Raw genomic sequence first — 20,569 nt, 5'->3', positions numbered from 1 at the left:
CACAGCCAATTTAATTTGATTCCACACATAATCTAAGAAGCAATTTTATTACCATTCCCATTATATGGTCGAGGAAACTGATACATAAGAGTTAAGTTACACAGCTGGAAGTGGTGAAGCTGGAAGTTTAACTCAGGTTGTCTGGTACCAGGAGAGCCCACTGGGTAAGGTGCTATAAAGACCTACAGAGACCTGGCTGTAGGTAGAGGCCCTCTTCTGGGTGAGGACATGCTCAGTAGAGTTCTAGTTCCAACCTGCTCACCTCCCTTCCTCAGATATCCCTTTCTGTCTCTGTAAAATGAAGACAGAATGATCCCAATGTTCTTTCTAGACTCACGACTTGCTGATTAAACACCCTTTGGCTAGTGGGAAAAAAATATAACCGAAGTCAGGTGTTCGTTTCTCTCCAGGGTTCCACCTGGGAGCTGCTCCAAACATGCTTTGGCATGTCTGTCTGGAGGCTCCTGATAGGGCTGACTATTCCCAGGGAGACAGAGCTGTGCCTCCACCCCCATCCCACCTCTCCTGAACTTTGCACTTACCATGATGAAAAATTAACTGGGCTAATGTTTCCCTTCCAAGGACAAGGACAACCTCTGCAAAGCAGGCCTGGCTGGGCCCCAGGAAACCAGGCGCCAGAACAGAGTTGCATCCATCAGTAGCCACTTACCCATTATCACCCAAACTGGGGAGGGCATGTAAATTTCTCTTGGAATAGAGAAAAAGTAACTTCTCACTCTTCCTAGAGGGCTTATTCTTCAACTTTTCTCACTGGAGGAGAAAGAACTAGCCCAGAGACAGCACCATCAGATTCCCATGTGGGTCCAGCTTTTTATTTTTCTGCACACCCAGCAGACCCTGTCACAACAATGCTGCCTTGGAAAGGATTTGCGGGAAAGCATGCTTGGTTCAGTCACACTAACTAGTTGGCTGACTAGTTTTTTCCTCCCCTCAGCAAAGTGAGGGGGTTGAACAAGGGCCCCTTCCAATGCGGTGAGTTTAGAAGGTGAGGTACACACCAGGCCCTTCCACTCCATTTAATCCTTGAATCTCTCTTGGGCTGCTTCCCTCCCTAGTACAAACTGGCTCTCTTTCGTGTAAGATGAGGGGTTGCACTGGATTGCGTATGATGCTCTTTCTGAATTCACCACTATGCGCCATAAGAACCCTATTAGCTCCATTCTAACGGTGAAAGAACACATGCTCAGCAAAGTGAAGGAGGAAAATAGCCAGGATCCAAAGCCACATTAGTTTGTGATGGAGCCCGAACTTGTATTCTGGCTGACTCTCAAGGGCTGGCCTTGCTGGATTTGAGGTTTGGGTTAAAATTAACCATTTTCTACAAGATGATGACTGCAAGGGTCCCTCTGTATCCTCTGCCCACTCAGGCACACCCTGACCCCACTCTTTGGTGCTTCCCTAGGTCCCTTCGTATCTTTCAGAGTTCCCAGACCTGAGCAGGAGGGCTGCATTGAGATGCTCCACGGATGCCTTAGCCTGAACTCGGCTCCCTGCACCACACCACTCCTGGGGCCCAAGGTGTGATCTACTACTCCACAGCTGCTGCTTTAACATTAGGGTCCCGCAGCAGACCTAGGAGGCTGTGAGGAAAGCTATTTGTAGCCTATGTCACCACAAGCAAACATTTCTTAAGCTCTCACAATAGTGTGCCTGTATAAAGAACTTTTGTTTTGCAAAGAGCTCTCTTAACAAAGTCACCTCTGCCTTGCTCTATGAGGCAGCTGGGTGCAATGGCAATTTCGGAATAAGGCCTCACAAAGTCCTGAGCTCAAGCCCCAGCTCTGCCATGTGGGATCCCCAGAAGTCCAGAAATCTCTCCGTGTCTCAGGTGCCTCATTCATAGATGTGAAGAATAAGGACATCTACTTCAGGGAGTACTGTGCAGATTACTTCAGAGGGCAGCACTTGGGCTATCTGGAATGAAGACAGCAATTAATAAATGTCAACTGCCTTCTATCCTGGTCTCTCTTCCTAAGGGCTGGGAATAAGACAGCAAAACGCAAGACTACAGCTGCCACCAACAAACAGGATCAGCAGCGCTGGAACCAGCTTCGATGAGGCTTAAGATTTCTCCTTTCAGGTCCCAGCAAGCAAGGAGTTCAGAGAGGAAAGAGAAGCGGCAGCCCCTGACAGCTAGTGGGAGGCCATCCTCTGTGAAAGGGCAAGTCCCCTGCAGCTTCTGAGCTGACTTTGTGGATCCGGCCACACCTCACAGGGCTTTGTAACTCCCCACTAGCACCAGGGTTTGGAGATAACTTCTTTCTCACCATGGGGGGTTTCCTGCTGTTAAAAACAAACAAAAGACTTAGCCGCCGGCTGCCCGATAGGGGAGGCGGCCATAGGAGGAAGGCGCAGAGGGGCCTGTGGGCAGAGGCCCCTGAATTCTGCTGGTGGGAGAAAAGCCCCACAGCTCTCCAACGTGCCACGGTTTCCCGGCTTCCCACCTAAGCTAACTTAACACATCAACTTCCAAGTAGTATTCTCTGCCCCCCCCCCCCGCCACTTTTTTGTTCATTGGTTTGGAAACAAAGTTCCCTTTCCTAGTTATTTGGTATCGAATTTCGGATCTTTCTGTATCACGAGTTTTTCTAATACCCCTTAAATTTTCCCCCAAATAAATTCTAAATGGCCCCCCTTTCATTTCTTCCTGAACTTAATGGATGTCTCCGAGGCCCATTTTCTAACAAGTGCTTGGCTCACAGGGCCCAAGAGACCCCTGGCTCCAGCAATTGTTCAGGTTGTCACTGGGGTACCCAATACTCCACTTTTAAAAGTCTACATTTCCCCCTTCCAACTCCCTCCTCCGCACACAGCTTCGGGGCTGTCAGTCGGAGTGATCTCATCGCTGAGAAAATAAAAACAGCCCCCAGGTCGTTGGCGCCAGCCAAGGCCCCAGACCGGGATCAGCGCGCCCCGACTTCCAGGGCCTCCAACCTTCCGCGTGCGCCGCGTCTTGGGTCCGAGTCTTCTGGGGGCACCGCCGCCAGCCGCTAGTCTAACCCTCTCCGGCCCGCAACTGCGACGGAGCTTCTTCAGCATGGGATCCCAGAGCTGACGCGAGGTCCGAGCTCTGCCTGCCCGCCAGGGGCCCCTCTCGCCACCCCACTCCCAGAACTTCCTCTCCACGCCCGCACGGCTACGGGCCGGGGCCTCAGCAGTGCCGGGTCGCCCACGTGGGCGTGTTGGGCGCAGGGCGGGGGCAGGCGGGTGTCCTCCCCGGAGCTGGGGGCGGGCAGGGCGCCCCGGGGAGGAGGCGGCGGGGCGCGGGGGAGGAGGCGGGGAGCCCCGGCGGCGAGGGGGCGGTGACAGCGCTTGGAAAGGAGGCTGCACGCGGATTTGCATGAAACATAGACTGGGAGCGGGCGGGAGCGGGAGCGGGAGCGCGGCGCACGCCCGGGACCTGCCCAGCGAGCGAGCAAGCGAGCCGGCAGGAGGAGGAGGAGGAGGAGGAGGAGGAGGAGGGCAGCGGGGAGGCGAGGCCGCAGAGGCGGAGGGATCTGCGCATCAAAGCGAGCAAGGCGAGCAAAGTTTGGCTGGGGGCTGGACTTTCCTTCCCGGAGGCGGCACCCAAACAGCCACTCCGTGCGGAAACCCAAACTTTCTGCTGCCACTCCGAGCCTCGCGGCCGCCGCCTCCGCCCCGCGATTGGGGCCTTCTGGATCCCGCGCCGCTGCCGTCCGCCGGCTCGTCCGCCCCGCGCAGCTTTTCTCCTCGTCGCGGGAGCCGCTCGGGCGCAGGGCCGCGCGCCGAGACCCGCAGGCTGCAACGCCGCGGCCCGGCCCGGCGCACCGGCAAGTTCGCCGAGAGTTGAGGCGAAGTTTGGGCTGCGCGGCCGGCCCCAGGCTCCGCGCCCCCGGCGTCCCGCCGCTCTCAGCCCCGCCGGGGGCGCCCCTCTCCGCCTGCGTTCCCTCCCCAACCATGTCGTCCATCCTGCCCTTCACCCCGCCGATCGTGAAGCGCCTGCTGGGCTGGAAGAAAGGCGAGCAGAACGGGCAGGAGGAGAAGTGGTGCGAGAAGGCGGTCAAGAGCTTGGTCAAGAAGCTTAAGAAGACGGGGCAGCTGGATGAACTGGAGAAGGCCATCACCACGCAGAACGTCAACACCAAGTGCATCACCATCCCCAGGTGGGGGCCCCTGGAGGACCAGGGGGAAGCGCCGGCCCTGCCCCCTGGTGCGGCGGGGGCCGGCCCGGCTGGGCTAGAAAGAGAAGGAGTGCGTGTGTGTATGTGTATAAGGGGGGGCTTGTGAGTGCGGCCAGGGAGAGAGCGGAGAGACCCCAAACAAAACCTTCTCTGGATTTGCCAAGATTGGGAGCCTAGGGCTTCCACGCGGCACTTTGATTTCTAGACTTCACATTCGTTTTCCCCTCCGGAAAAGGGGGTGCTTCTGGGATTGGTCCCCCATTCCTGGAGCTGCGGGCTCCAAGTTGAAGCCCGCTTTGTTCGGCTCCGCGGGCCGAGCCCCTCCTCCGCCGCCTCCTCCCGCCCCGCGGCGGCCCGCTCTCGTGGAGGTGGTGGTGTCTCTCCCTTTCTTTTCTTCAGTGCTGTCCCCCCACTTCTTTCCTCTACAGGAATGCAGTCGGTACAGCTGGGGCTGTGGGTGAGGAGCGGGAGCCTGGTGATTGACAGATTCCTTCTTCGTTCTTTCTTTGCCTTCGGGATTAGCATTTTTATCGAGTATTTTTAGACTCGGTTGTGCCAGTCTCCCGCCCCCTGTGCATGCACGCACTTTAGTTACAGCACAGAGCTCTGACTTTCAAGTGGGAAAGACAAGTGGCAGAAAATAGGGTCTTCTCCCCCACTTCCCACCTCACTTCTGACTTTTTGCCTTCTTTTTAGTCTGAGATTGCATATCGATAGAAGAGGCTAGCGTCCGACTGATAACAAAACATGCCCCAGTGCGGGCCTCGCTTGGGCCCTCGCATTCCTGTACAGCCCTCCTTCCTAAAGCGCTTTGCCATCTGTCCGGACCTCCTTTATGCTTCCATCGCGCTAGCTAGATCGAGCTGGAGCTCACAGATGGCTGATAGAAGGGGTCAGTGACTTCTCTCCACTCTCAGGGCCTTCCTGAGCTTAGCTGTGCCTGGCAGGGCATCGGGGCCGGGGTACCTTGATCTCCTGCTCCTGCCTCTCAGTCCCGTTGAAGTCTGATTCTGAACCAAGGTGGGGAGACAGAGAATGTGCGGTTGGGTGGGGGTGGGTTTCTTGGGGGTCCCCGGCTGCAGAAGGATGAATAGAGGACTCCTCAGGCCTGAGTTTGGCAGGGATTGTCCTTCTCTCTTCTGGGCCAGGGGTAGACTCCATCCTTGGCCACCTGCTTGGGGCAGCTGTGCAAAAGCTGCCAGCCGTTTCAGGCAGGCACAAAGCAACATCTGTCCGTGGGAACCCAGGGCTGGCCTTCCCTGGAAATAAATGCCACATATGGTGGGAATGCTGACTTAAAAAATAGTTTTTTTTAAAAAAACTGGGTGGATCCAGTCAATAAAGGGGGGAGGGAAGGTGGTGTGCTGTCTGGGGAGTGCGCCCTGGGCGAGTGATCAGGAGCCAGAATTGACTTCAGAGGAGGTGATGTGATGGTCAGAGAAATTTGGGTTTTGGTCCCAGGTCTGGTTCTTAATTCTTTATTCTTTTGGTGGGGCTGGGGAGGTTGGAGTGTGTGAGTTGATACCTCTCCATCTGAGAAGGGGGTCTGTAAAAGCTGCCTACTCCTAATCTGCCTGTGTGCATTGAGGACAAATTCTTCATGCATTGAAACAGAGAAAAAGTGGTATCAATTATAAAACACACAGCTGTGGAAAGTGTTTCACAATTTACAAAGCGCTTTCACATGGTTTTATGAGGTCCTGGAAGAAAGGCCAAAAGAAAAAAAAATGAGCTCCAGAAAATAGATAATGCAGGCGAAGACGATCTTGTTTTTAAAGTAGAGAGAACTTTGGAGGAGGGAGGTGAGAAGGCTGGGCCTGGCAGACGTGGCATTCTGACTGAGGTGCTCCTTGGGACCCCAGGCTGCTCTAGACTTTTGACATTCTGAGCAGCATTCCCTGCTGAGTGCTTAAGCACCCTAGGCCTGGGGTAGGTGGTGTCTCTGCTGGGAAGGTGATACTTTAGCCACTGCGCTGATGACAGCTTGGAGAGACACCTTGCCTGGGTAAAAGTTTGCCTCCTGCTGGGAGTGGGGGGTTGCTGTGGCCTGCCTTTCTCTCTTCCATAGCCTGAGGCATGTGAACTCTTGGAAGGATTCTGAGAATTCCAGCAGGCCTGCCCCCTGGCCTTCTCCTGACTTAGGACTGGGGCATCTTCTCCCTACCTGGAGAGGACCTAATGCTAAAGGAGTTTTTTTTTTTTGTTGTTGTTGTTGTTGTTTTAATTTGCAGTGCTGGGAACCCAGGGCCTTGCATAAAATAGACAAGAAGACAAGAGCTCTGCCACTGAGCCATATCCCTCAGACCTAAGTGTGTGTGTGTGTGTGTGTGTGTGTGTGTGCGCGCGCGCGCGCGTGTGTTTGTGTGTATAAAATCTTTTCAGAGAAACCCTATTACTTGGGTAGATCCAGACAAAATAAATTTTCATCCCTGGATTTTTTTTTTTTTTTTTTTTTTTTTTGGTACTGGGGATTGAACTCAGGACCACTTGACCACTGAGCCACATCCCCAGCCTTGTTTTGTATTTTATTTAGAGACAGGGTCTCACTGAATTGCTAAGTGCCTCACCATTGCTGAGGCAGAATTCACAGTCCTCCTGTCTCAGCCTCCTGAGCCGCCAGAATTACAGGCATGAGCCACCTCATTGGCCCCAACCCTGGATTTTTCGCCCAAGTCACTGGGATCACCTCATCTCCCTGGCAACAGCTGCTGCCATCTTGGTCATGGATAGAAAACCACAAGCCATATTTATATGTCTGCCAAGCCCCATAGGTTGCAGTATTGTCACATTGCTGTCTTCATGCTGACTTTGAGAACTGGGGCTTTGGAAAGTAGACAAAGGAAAATGTTTAACTTAGTCATCCCCCTGTGTGTGGGATGGGGCACAGGGTATTTCAGAACACTCTGCAAGATCTGGACTCTGGGGTTTAAGGAGCCCTTAGTATAAAGAGATTATGACAGGCAGATTTTGGCTAATATGGAATTGTGAGTAGCAGCAGCAACATTTGACAATTATAGCTGGATACTTCGGACTGAATCGGTTTTCTCTATTCCCCCAGCTTGAGCCATTTTAGTGATCAGGACAGTGTCAGTGGTGCAGACTTAACTGGCATATAGGCTAAAGACTGTCACAAAGATGGGCCAGCAAAGTGGAGGAGGTTGGCTCTTAGATATAGCACAAAGTAGCTGTCAGGATACTGAACTTGGTGGATGGGCAGAACTTGGGCACAGGCTCAAGGACCTGGTGGAAGCTGCAGGTGTCTCCTCCCAAGTTCATAAGGAATGGGTTGAAGCACTTGCCACTGAGAGAATGTTAGGTCAGTCATAAGGAGTTGAGCACACCTAAACCTCCTTTTCTCATGCACACTGACAAGTTGTAGTGGCTGTGCACAATGGGGCATGCCTGTGATCCCAGCTACTCAGGAGGCTGAGGCAGGAGGATTGCAAAGTTGGAGGTCAGTGTGGGCAACTTATCAAGACCTTGTCTCAAAATAGAAAAAAAAAAAAGAAAGAAAAAAAAAAGGGGGCTGGGGATATAGCTCAGGTGTTGGAGCACTGTTTGTTTGAAAGGGAGTTTTTATTTCCTTGTGTCAGTGTTAAGCCCAGAGACAGAAGGGAGAAAAGTGAACCAAATACTGGTGTCACACATAGCATCTCTTCCCTGTCTGTGCACCTGATCTTTGAGTATAGTCTCCTGTTATCTCCTAGGATTTTGCAAACTCCTTTTGCCTGGGGGAGAGGGGAAAAGAGATTCATCTTCAATACTCTTTTCTCAGGGTTCTAGCACAGACCAGTTACCAAGGCTGCTGAGATGCCCTCTTCAGTACCTTTCAGCTCTCTCCGCATCTTGATCCTCCCACCTCCAGTGTGAACCGCTGGCCGTAAGCCCACTTGCAGCCTCCAGGGAGGCCAGGCCATCCATCCTCCTCTTGCTCTGACTCGCTAACCTTGGTGAGGGCTACTCCACGTGGGGCCTGGGGAGAGGAGGACCTGCAGGACAATGAGAAGCTGACTAGGGGGCTGATCCTGATCTGTGGCTGAACCTAGGAGCCACTTGGAATGTCCTTGTCCTTTCTGCTTACACCTGGGAGGTGAACGTGTGGGCTGAAGCGTGTCACACACAGTGTCTTGCTCCCATCGGATGTTACAGGGCTAGATTTGGTTGATTGATTGATATTTATTGGACCTCTGTCATGTCTGGGTCAATACTACAGGCCCCAGGGGAGGAGGCGGAGATACATTTGAGAAGGTCCCTTCTTGTGGAGAGCTTTATACTTCAGTAAGGGAAACGTGAATAGGACATCATTTGAGTGAATTGCTATTTCTTTTGTATTCCCAGCAATCAGAAGAAATGTGAGATCTGGTATGGAGGGATTTGGGGGAGAAGGGGGCTAGGATGCATCTTTTAAATGTTGTAGAAGTCACTGTGGTAGAAAATAAAGTGATGACTGCCATCTGTTTTACTATCTGCGTGGATTTAGGGATTCGCTTAATGCCTTCCTGTCTGAACCTGTACAATCAGGAGGAGATAAAGCCTGTGGAGGTGGTTTGTAAACTAGAGAGCTGGAGAGAGGTGAATATTTAGGCTTCTGTCTGTATCGCTCATTCATGATGGAATTGTTCAGTCTTGTATCTGCTTCCTTCTGTGATGACCAAGCAGGGGTCCTGTGCTCAAGGAGCTCCTGTTTAGGGCTGGAGGCAGACTTGCCCCAATATATAGGACAGGAGTGGCAGCCAAGGGACACATGGAGTACCAAACAGTAGGGAGACACACAGTTATTTATGGAGGGAGGGGGTGTAGAGAGGCGGCAAGTCCGTGTGTGATGGGAAACCAAGAAGAGGACCAGAATGATGATCATGGAAACTTTTTGGTCCATGGGGAGAATCTGCCTACAAGAAAAGGGATATGTTTAACTTTTGCCTTTTACTAAACTGAGTGCTACTGTGAATGTTACCTTGTCACTTGCATGGAAAGGCTAGTGTGACCTGGGGGCTGTATCTTACTGCACTGTTAAATGTTTCCTCTTTGAAGTAAAAAGTAATATATTACTGCAAACCTGAAATTCAGGTTCCCTGAATGGGTGGGAGGAGGGCCTTGAGATAGCTGAGCTCCAAATATGATAGAGTATCAGTAGGAAGTTCACAACTTGCAGATGGTTGTGGAGGCTCAGCATTTCAATTTGGAAGTGGCCTAGCATTTTATTTCTTTAGTTAACATTTCATGAAAATAAGCTTTCTAAGCCTGAGTTTCTGAATGGACATAAGAACTTTTAGCGATAGGTTTTTTAAAAATCCTTTGCAAGAATTTAGTTTTAAATGATCATTTTTAATTGAAGAAAAAAGTTGATGAATACAATGGTCATTGAGTTTTGATGAGAAATACAAGAAGTTGGTGAAATCTAGAGAATTTGGTTTTCGATGATCACATCAGGAACCCAATTAAAATGAATTTTTAAAAAATAAACATTGGTTTAATAGTGTAAATTTGTGATTTCTGTGTTATTATAATGGAAATAAAATTAACATGATTTAATGGACTGAATGACCATGAATTTCTATTCGTTAATTTATTAGACAGTTTTAATGCTTATGATGTACTGTATAGCTATTATTCTGTGAGAGCTCCCTTATGAAATAAACAGGATTCTCCTGTTAACCTTCCTCTGCCTTCCCTACCTCCTGGCTAGCCCCCCTGTCCGTGCATTAAGTTCTGTGAGGTTGGAATGCAGCTTTCCTAACCAAGCTCATGAATACTTCTAATTAAGTTTTGCCCTTGTCTCCTTTGCTGTATTGACTGCTTAGAAGCAAAACAAGAAAACAACTCCATTCCTTCCTCCTAGCTCATATTTGATAGGGCTGGCTGGCTGGAAGGAGCCCTGCCCAGGAGGCTCCTAGTGCAGGTGGCCTGGTCTGCCGGAGTCCCTGGAGCTTAGCAGCCGTTTGCAGATACAGTCAGTCGTTGGTGCTGTGTGGGCCAGACAGCTCCTCCCTGAGGAGAGCTGTGCTCTTCTGTTGCCCCCTGACAAGCTCCTGGGCCAGGAGCAACAGAAGGTGTTCAAATCCTCCTATAGCATCTTCAAACACAATAGTTCCTGGAAATACATGGAAGCTGTCTTGCTAAGCCCAACCCACAGAAGTTTGGTTTTTAATTTTAATCAGTTCCAAGTTTTAGAACAAAGAAGATCCAAAGACCTTGTTCAATTCACTCTTGTGAATGTTACCTTGTCACTTGCATGGAAAGGCTAGTGTGACCTGGGGGCTGTATCTTAATGCACTGGTTAAATGTTTCCTCTTTGAAGTAAAAAGTAATATATTACTGCAAACCCTTGCCTTTAGTGTACCTGCCCTGTACTGACCCCCTGCACTGGGAAACAGGGACAAAACAGTGAATGAGGCAGATGCCATCCCTGCCCTTCCATAGCCTCTAGTTCACTGGCTAGTGAACACCGGTTCTTTGGAGTTGTAATAATGCTGGGTGTGTTCAGGCTTGAGCTAATTTGTAAATAATGTTTTCTTGGTGTTAAGAGACCAAATCCCCCCAAGCTCTGCTGTTTATGGACTCCTGACAAAGGTAACTCTGTGTGTGTGTGTGTGTGTGTGTGTGTAAAATATAATTTTCTGTTTTGACTTAATTAACAGTTTGAGAAACAACAAATCCACAGCACAGTGCCACTATCTGCTGCTGATGATCAGAGGCCCCTGCTGTCCACAGCAGCCTGGCACAGTGGCACACTGCAGCACGATGTTTTGACAGAGAGACTCAGTTTAAAATGAAAACACAGTAGAAGCCTATTAATTAAGAAGTTTGGCTAATTCTGGACTCTGCTAAAGTTTACTCAGCAGTGTTTTTTTTTTTCCTCCCCATAAATGTTATCAAAGAAAAATTACTAATAAGCAAGGTTTTGGGGGGATTATTTTGGAGGCAGTTGTCAGAAGAGATGGGTAAGTTCTAGACCTAGCTCTGTTTTGTGTGAACTGGGGCAAGTCACGTAACTTTTCTGGGCCTCTGATCTTCTCAACTGGAAGACAGACTGGCTGAGCTCTCCTGGAAGGCTCTTCTAGTTCTGACTTGATTTTCATGTAAGCATTCTGGACACTTCTGTTTGCATGCGACCAGTTAATCAGTGAACCAGAGATCTTAAATATTCGTGTTCCAAGACCCTCTTTGCCTGGTGTCCATTTATATAAATGAAAATAACAAAACTGTAATTCAGTCTTTAATTTGGGTTGTTTTCCCTACTTCTTCCTACCCCGGGAGTCTAACAGTGAAATTTAACTACAAAGGAATATGAAAATAACTGACCCCAAGGATAAAGACGTGGAGGCTGCGTGGCTTAAGATGCCAAGAGCAGTTTTTCTTCCTTTGTGGCTATTTTCAGCTATTCTCAGAGCAGGAAGTTTTCTTAAACTAATGACCACAGATGCCTAAAAATGGTGATATGGAAGAGGTGGGCATTATAGAGGATACCTGTAGAAAATGTTTGCTCATATGTCAGCGTTTACCCGGGAAGCTTCCTTTATTTATTTTCAAACATCTATATAAAGAAAGACTACAGTGGATTGCGTAAGCACGAGCCTTTGTCAGGCAGCATGGAGGTTACAAGTTGAAACCCCAGCTGGGAAATGAAAAGTGAGTTTCTTCCGCCAGCCGCTTGCTCTTGGTCACGTGGCTCTCAGGGCTGGCGAGGGTTTCTCTTGAGTGTTTTGAGGGTGGTGAGGGCTCGAATATTGTTGAAGAAACACTGCATATGGGAAACCTGCAGAGGGATCGCCCCATGGCTTTTATGGCTGAGCGTTGTCACCGGCTGCCCTGCCGGCCGAGTAGTAGTTTGCAGGGGCCACCATCATTTCTTTTTGAAAACCAGACTTTTGAAAATAGTAATGCTTTCTGGGTGTGTGTTTTTTAAAGGTCTGTTTTTACGCTGTCACAGCTCAAAAATGCCAAAAGGCATTTTTTCCTTAAAAAATCACCTCTGGGCTAAACCCAAATGTGGAGTAATGGATCCAGAAAGGACTTTTTGAGTAGTTACGAGAGGCTGAGTGCTGAGCTGATGATCGACATTGGATTTTTCCTTCTGCTTCTTTCTTGTCTGCTGTAAACTCCCCCAGCCTCAGTGGATGCAGACTCCAGGTGCATTTCACTTCTCTACACGGGTGGGCGGGCAGGTGGGTTTGATTGTGTTCTGTTACCCCTTTAAATTTGGTGTGTAGCCATTTCCCTCTCTCCATACAGGTTCTTCACGTGTTACCACCTGGGGAGCAGCGGGGAGAGGAAGACAGGAAGTAGTGCACACTAACGCGGAAAGAGTGGTCCCTTTGAGTCTACGAGGCATGTGGTGGCCTCAGAACATCAACTTACTGAGTCTGGTTTCCCCTTCTGTAAAATGGGGTTGGAACCACCTGCCCCATATAAATCAACCTGAATGAGATAAAAGAGATCAAGTACTTAGTATTTGTAGCTCAGAGCACATAGTAGGTGTTCAATAAATGCCCATTTTCCCTTTCAAGGGGGAAACTGGATTTATGGTGTCAATCAGCTCCAGTAGGGGGCCCCTCCAGCCCCTTGTGCTCAGGGCTCACCATTTGGAGGACCTCAGTTTATGCAGTGAGGGACTGAACTTCCAATGTACCCCAAAAGTAATGGCCACGCTTGTTGACTTAGGGCTGTTGAAAGACAAATAATTCATATTCTTTGTGCTTCTGCCTTCCCCCCTCACCTTCTCTGCTGCCATTTTTAAAATTGTTTGGCCGACTAAAAATAATAGTACTGAAAACAGACTTTGATGAATCAGTGCTGCTGGGGCGGGGGATGGGCAAGATCCTGAAGCAGAAAGGCCGTGACTCATGCGCTGGTCACCGATAGCTGCCCGTAAGTGTGTGGAAGTGTGTGATGTTTATTGTTGCTGGTGTTTTCTGGAGGCCCAGTTGGGAGGCAGTTCCGGCTCTCCCTGAAGTACTGCCTCCCTGGTTTGGGCTGTTGAGTGAGAAGGGTCAGCTGTAGACATACATGTCTCCTCAGTGTCTTGGACCTGAATGGTGGGACCTTTGACTGTCCCTAGAGCTGTGTGAGCCTAGGAAGCCATGCCTTGTCTCTCCTCTTGGCTGGACTTCTCTTCATGGGGCAAGGAGTTGTGTAGGGCCAAGGGACAGGCCCATCTCAAACATGTATCTCCTCTGTCCAGACTGTATCCAGGGCTCTGACCCTTCAGTTGGCTGCTCCAGTGTCTGCTTCTAAGTTCTACCTGGGCCTCTTCCTCAGGTCCATCTGTCTGAGGTCAGATGGTGTCTGCCATGGACAGTGGGTACACCCGTGGGCTTGTAGGCTGGGCAAGAGGTGCAGGGGCCTGGTGGAGGGATCAGCTGGATCTTGGACTTATGTCCTGGGGAACCCAGTTGGTGTTCGTGAGGCCCCCAAGGTAGAAGATGGTGGTGGGGTAGGTTGACACCCAGGGCTACTGCTTCCTAGGCCTCCCCATTCCACTGTGAAGCCAAGGGATCAGAGAATTCCAAGTTCAAACCTGGTCTTCTAGGTCACATTAAGGGACCTGTCAAGGTAGGTTGCTGGGACACATTCCAGCTCACAGTTTGTTCCCTCAGTCTCTGTATTTGAAATGTGACACAGGATGCAGGCCTGCATGGCTCCTCGCTCTGGGGCCCACCGATGGTAGTGGCAAACCTACTGTTAGCACTATCCATTCCATTGTGTGGCCATAACTGAGGCCTGGCCCAGGTGGCACCATGGGATGGATAGCATTATGGAAATATCTGCAGGAGTTGATCACCCTCACCCTGAGCTCAGGCCAAGGGAATGAAATGCAGGTCCAGGAGCAGGTGCCCCCTACTGCAGTTGCCCCTCCAAAAAGTGGAGCAGAGAGCCAAACACGGACTGAGCATTTGTGTGAAGGAAACATTTACGGAGCACTGACTTTGGGCTCGGCCTCAAGGGACACAAATGAAGCCCTGTCTCTGAAATGCCTAGAGGTAAAGGGGACACCAGTAACCAGCACAGTTGCTCAGCCCCTTGCAGAGACAGTCCAGTAAAGGTCAAACCGTGTTATTCGGGAACCCAGAGGAGGAGCAGCCATCCTGGGGGTGTCAGAAGATTTCAGAGAGGAGGTGATACAGCAGTGGGGTCTTGAAGGATGGACAGAAGCGTGGGAGGCTGCAGAGAGAGCAGGCCAGACGGAGCTGGGAAGGCCTATTGTCTGGGGACAGCAGAGCAGTTCAGGGTGGCCAGAGCATAGAAGAGGGAGTGGCCGGCGAGGAAGGGAGAAGGTTGTTGCCAAGCCCTTGGTCGGCCAGGCTTGGCCTCTGGACCTTGCTCTGTCAGCCTCCGGCAGATTTTAAAGTGGGGGAGTGGCGTGGCGTGGCGAAAGCCTCTGTCCTGTTCCTATTCCGTTTCCGCCCCGGGCCCCATGGCCAGTAACAGCAGGGTTCCTGCCCGAGTTATCCAGGTCAGAGTCATAATCCCTTACACCACCATGCGGACAGTTTTAGGCTCTGTCTGGACCACGTTGAAAACAGTGTGTGTTGGCTGTCAGGAGAGGAGACGCGTTGTTCAGCCAGGAGGGCTCTGGGAGCCGAGTGTTCAGGTGTTCTCCAGTGACTCACGTCATGGATTCCTTGGGAAGTGAAGTGGAATGTTGCTGGGCTTCCTCTGGTACCTGCTGTCCCTAAGCAAAGACTCCAGAGGGGGAGCTGAGCCCCTCTTGGGGTCTCCCTGGGTAAGGCCCAGTGGCTGCCCAGTGTCTCCATTTCTTCCTGGGTGACTCCCTAGGCCAGGCTTTCCTGTTGCCGTCTCCACTGCAGCAGGCGCATGAAATGGTATCGGTGTGTTAGAAACCTTATATTCTTTAATAAGAGAGTAAAATAGTTTGCTTAGATCAGTGTTGTTCATTTATTCTTGTCATTGAGAACTAACAGGTCATCTTGACCATGTAGACATTGTGTACAATTGACCTTATCTGTTTAAAGTCCTTTTTTTTTTTTGATCATCTAAGTTGATGGGTTTTTAAACGATGGAGTTTTGTATCCACGCACAGGTTCTAGTACATGGACCATTCTCGGGACCATTGCGAGGAGCCTGCTACTAAAAGTGAGATGAAGCTGGCGCTTGGCAGAGGAGCACCCTGGGTTCCCATCCCTATTCCCCACTGACAGCACTCGTGATAGTGGCCCACTCCCTCAACTCCTCCCTTTCCTCCTGAGTAAAATGGAGAATATAAAACCTCTCTCCCTAGGCTTGTTGAAATTGATTATTTAGATCAACTGTGTATGAAAAGTGTTTTTCAAGGTGCAAAGTGTTAATCAGTGTCACCTCTGATACTTTGTGAAGCCCATCTCTCTAGTGTGGCTCAAAACCCTTGCTGGCAGTGATAGACTTAAGGTTCTAAGTGAACGCCCAGATTTCACAGAGACCTTAGAGAAAATTAGAGCGCACAGCTTGGATAGGGTATGAACCAGTGCATGCATGTTCCAGCACCTTGCCTTGGAAGCGCAGCTGGGCTGTTGCTCTTGTCTTGATCAAGAGTTTGAGTCAGAATATGTCAGGGTTGGTGGTTCTGGCCTTCGGCATGTCATCTAGGCTCCTTCTGAGGGTGATCCTGGGATGTTCTGCCTGGACTGAGTGCTGGCAGTACGCCAGACAGCAGGGTACCTCTACAGTCCTCTGGGAAGGTGTGCTGTCCTGTGTACTGAAGCTGTGAGGGTGTCAGTGATGGATTGGGATTTTGCACTCAGATCTCTGGAGCTCAGTCCTGTTTTCTGCCCTCGGTCTCCACAGCAAACTGAGAAAAAGACCACTCTCATCCTTATATGAAACTTGCCTCTCTCTCCTTATTTTGTAAACAAGAGAAACAAGGTTCAGATGATTCGGAAAAGTTGCTTTAGGCCTAGGAGAAGGGTCAGAGATGGATTTACCTCCTAGAATCTAGAGTGGCTATATAATTAAAAAAAAACTACTCAGGACATTTCTAAGAACGAAAAGGGCAACACCATTAATAATTATGGTCCGACGGTATGCATAAACCTGGGCTGTGCAGGCAAACCTGGGTGAGTGGTTCTCCGCCCCTGTCTCTGCACCAGTGACCGTGACCCTGAGCGCAGGAACAGGGAGAGCCAGATCTGCCGGTTTCCAGATTATGGCTCCAGTGGAGGGATGGTGTGCATTAGTGACTGCTATTCCAGGTGAAGGGACTGACCTGAGGTCCTGCAGCAAGTTGGCAACATCATATTTTAAAACAGGATGAGACCTTAAGGATGATCCGACATGGTGAAGTCAGCACAGAGCTTAATTGATTGCAGCCAGAGGGAGGGGAATTTGGCTGTTACGGATTGAAGAGAGGTGGGGGTGGAAGTGGGTGCATATAGGGGATGTCTGTACCCTCATCAGGCTCTGTCCCTTTGAAACCTGGGAGATGCCACTAGGCCCAGTGTAACCCGGATGATGTTAAATGGCCAGGAGCAGAGACTTCTGGGGGCTGACCTCTCTGGTTCCTATGTTGCATCTGAGCTGAGGCCTCAGATATACTCTTGGTTGGGAGTGGTGAAAGTTTAGTGGATAATCTTTTTACTCAAGAATTTTTTCGAGGTGGTGAGGATGCCTGTCTTTCTCTGTGATTGTGGTAAATGCACGGACTGTGCCAGGCTCGTGGAGTGAGCACGTGGCCTGAACAAGCCCCTGTGCCAGCTGAGTTCTGTGGAGGGCGTGTGGAGGCAGCGCTGGTTCGCTGCTGCGTGGTGCTTTCAGGGTTGGTTTTTGCAGTTGTCCGGACCTCATCCTTCCCTTGCCCCACATGATGCTTTGCAAGTCTGCAGAGGGCCTGGAGGTCTGAAGGCCAGCTATGGCCAGCTGTGGCCCCAGGTGAGGCCTGGTTTGCTGAGCTCAGAGGAGAGCAGCTGAGGTAACAGAGTAATGGTGACAGGCCGAGAAAAGAGAAAAGTAAAACAAACCGAGCTCGGCATCTGCTTGGAGACCTTCAGCTGATGCTGCCACCTGTCATTCACCTGGGTGCCTCTCCAGGTCTCATATAAAACAGTGTTCATTTCCCCTTTCCTGACACAGGACACCTGTGGTGGTGGTTGAGGGGGCAGTTTGGCCATAGGGTACTCATTGCTTTTGTCCCTGTTTATTGGAGAGCCACCATGGAAACGGATCCCCAGCATCTCTAGAGGACCACTATGCCATCCTATGGGCAAGACTAGAATCTGCTTTCACATTTCCTGTCCTTTTACCATAGCTCTCCTCTTTCCAGAAGCTGAGGCCCATGTCCCCTCCCGCCTGGGTTACACAGTAAGTCACTAGGCCCCTCCCAGGGCACATTCTGGGTCAGGGGCCAGACTCACCATAACAAGATGCTTTGGGCTGAAAGTCCTCTGAAACCCAGTGAACAAACAGGTCTCCATGTGGGGGCTGTTCTGTCCCATAAGAATTCGAGGCAGGGGGACTGGGGTGGTGGCTCAATGGTAGAGTGCTTGCCTGGCACGTGTGAGGCCCGGGGTTCCATCCTCAGCACCACATAGAAATAAACAAATAAAGTGAAAAATCCATTGGCAACTAAAAAATTTAAAAAAAAAGAATTCAAGGCAGGGAGGATTCAAGTGTCGGAGGGTCTCGGGAACCTTCCTTCTTCCTGCTCTGCCATTTCTAACTCGATGGCTTTTTGTTTTCAATCTGGTTTCTTTGCGGTCCACAGATGGCCACGGCTATTGCAGATATAACCTCTTTAAGCAGTTGCAGCCAAGGGCAGAAAGAGGCTGCTTCTCCTTGGGAGTCTCTATCCAGCAAGAAAGATCAACGATAGAGATGTCATTGGGCAGCGTCCTGTCACATGCAGTCCATGGCAGAAGTAGTGGATTGTCAAAAACCTCTTGAAATCAAGGACCCAGATATTTCTTTAACCCATTAGGGTTCTAGTGTGGTGCTAGGTAATTTTAATTAACACCTGTCATTTGTTCTCTTCTCCCAGCCAGACTCCTTAGCGTATACCAGTGCCTCCGCTTGGTGAGGCTGTCTCCAAAAGCCAGATGCAGTTCCCGCCCTCATGTGGCTTGTAGTCATTCGAGGTGGAGAGACAATTATGTAACTGTGTTGGAGCATCTAATGGGTAGATTCTAGCAGTCTGGTGGCTTTGGCAGCTTTGGAAGAGGTGTTAAATTACGTCTCAGGGAGACAGGCAGAAGTGAGAATCACAGAGGGGACTCTGGGGGCCTCTGATGAGGTCTGAGGACCACACATTTTGTGACCCACGCCAGGACTTTTCAAACAGTTTAGGTTTCTGTCTCCACCTCTCTGCCCATTTTATTTTCCTGTTGACAAAATGAAGATGAAAAAAACCTCCCCCTGAGTCTGGAGGGGGGCAGGGTGCAGAGCTAAGAGCCTCCTTCCCCCAGGGGAATTTTCTGAAGGTTTCTGTGTATTCTAGCTTCAGAAGCTTACACAGGTTAATTTCACGTTTAATGCCTTGGTGCCTCTCACTTGCTTTGAATCTGCAGGATGCGTTCTCTGAAAGCATGCCCATGAAAAAATAAAAATTCTATGCATGAGTGCCGCTTAGAAACAAAGTGCTGACGTTCCTAGGAGGGCTCTGCCATTTCCTGAGGGCGCCGTCTTGCAGGCTGGCATGGGGACCTTGGCATCTTCTTGTCCCAGGGAGCTGACAGCTAACTTCAGGACTGCCAATGCCCTTTCATCCCAATTCTGAGCAAACAGAGCCTGGGCAAGGCCTCACGGTTTATTTTCCTATTTATATTGAATGGGATAACTTGGGACCCCAGAGAGCATCTCAAAGCTAAAGAAGTTCGTTTGAGGTTGGCCTGTTTTTCCTTGCTCGAGTGTAAGAGTTGCGTTTTTGCTTTGATTATTTAAAATGAGAGTCCCTACTACCAAATCCAGAAGGTGGGGTTGGCAGATGCGTGGGGTGGGGCCTGTACACGTTAATAGACCTGTGAGGTTGCCCTCCTACCCCCCTAGCACCATCCGGCACAGAGGGCATGTGTCTGGAAGCCAAACGGCTCCTTTCCTTGGAAATTCTCAGGGTTCCAGGAGCGGTGGCCAGGTGAGCCTGGGTGTGAAACCCAGTAAGTTGACCCAGTGGGAGGCTGGTTCCTATTTGATCAGCCTCGGTTCTAAAGTTAATGGTGCAGGCTTCCCACTGAGAGGAAGTGTCTGCATGTGGGACACTGGAGGACCCATGCGAGGAGCCCCCAACCCTTGGCGTAACCACGCTGTGGACCAGTGGTCTCAGACGTTTACCGTGGGCTGTTTATGAGAGGGAAGTGTGGTCATATTTCTCTCTGTCTTGTGGGCTGCACGGTGCCTTACTGGGGTTCGTGTGGGAAGTGGTTAGGAGGGTGAAATAACACTCTTCACAAAAGGGCTTTGATCCAGGGATCTTTTTGAATGTCACCGTTTGGCCACCGTGTTTTTACTTTTTGCTATCTGCTTTCCACTTCGGTGATGAGAAAATGGAACCACATGCTGCGCATTGTTCTACCCAGCTGGCCTAAGTTGGAAGTGCAGGTCAGAGCTCTCTCTGGTTTTATTTGTGACCACCGTCAGGGAGACTTCCAGGTCTGAAGTTCTTCAGAGCTAGAGGCCCTCAGCTCCAGACATCAAGACCTGAATATCCCTGCAACACCTGAAATTGAACTTGTACCATCTCTCCTTATTCTACCTCCCACGCTGCTCTGGTCATCTTCATCCTTATCAGAGCCCCCAGGTTCAATATAGTGCTGAGTCAGCAAGTGGACACAACAGAGGCTGTGAGCTTAGTGTCCTGTTCTCCTGGTGAGACTGAGGACCCTTGGCACTCGCTTGTGGAGATAGGCTCTGTGACTTTGGGAAAGTCACCTTAACTTCCTGAGTGTTGGTCTCCATCTGCAGAATGACAAGCTTGAAGAGTGAACCTTGGCCAGGTGCGGTGGCGCTTCCTGTGACCCTAGCAGCTGGGGAGGCTGAGGCAGGAGATGGTGAGTTCAAAGCCAGTCTCAGCAACTTAGCGAGGCCCTTTCTCTAAGTAAAAATATAAAAAAGGGCTGGGGTGTGGCTCAGTGACTAAATATCCCTGAGTTTGATCCCTGGTACAAAAAACAAAAAAAGCACAAACCTCACAGTTTTGTGTTAGTTCTATTAGTTCAGAGGAGGCCCCCCTCTGAGCTCTCCTCCTTGGCTCCTTGCCTTTCTGTTTTCTCCATGACATGTTTTCCCAGGGACCTCTTCTAAGTTTTTGTTGGACGTGCTGCTTCGAGAAGTTTCTTACTGCATCCTAGTCATTGTATAATTCATCAGACTTCACTGAGCAGCTATCGTTTTGGTGGTGGTGGAGAATGTGTCACCCCATGGTCCAGGAGCTGCAAGTGTGTTCTTGATTTGGAAGGTCACGCACCCCTCTGTCCTCATGGTAAATG

The 20,569-nt window shown here is 50.2% G+C and overlaps 1 protein-coding gene across 2 annotated transcripts in view; it reads left to right on the top strand.

Annotated features, from left to right (window-relative positions):
* The first annotated feature begins 3,800 nt into the window (after positions 1 to 3,800).
* The window catches only part of SMAD3 (SMAD family member 3), a 109,762-nt gene continuing 92,993 nt past the window's right edge, over positions 3,801 to 20,569 (top strand). For both annotated transcript variants that reach the window (XM_081290304.1, XM_081290303.1), the window contains exon 1: positions 3,801 to 4,145. In XM_081290304.1, coding sequence (XP_081146430.1) covers positions 3,940 to 4,145 — 206 coding nt within the window. In that variant the 5' untranslated portion in view covers positions 3,801 to 3,939. The remainder of the gene's footprint in view (positions 4,146 to 20,569) is intronic.

The sequence above is a fragment of the Spermophilus citellus genome, assembly GCF_964194105.1.
Source record: "Spermophilus citellus genome assembly, chromosome: 4".
NCBI classification, from domain to species: Eukaryota; Metazoa; Chordata; class Mammalia; order Rodentia; family Sciuridae; genus Spermophilus; species Spermophilus citellus.
This window is presented reverse-complemented; position numbering and strand designations above follow the sequence as displayed.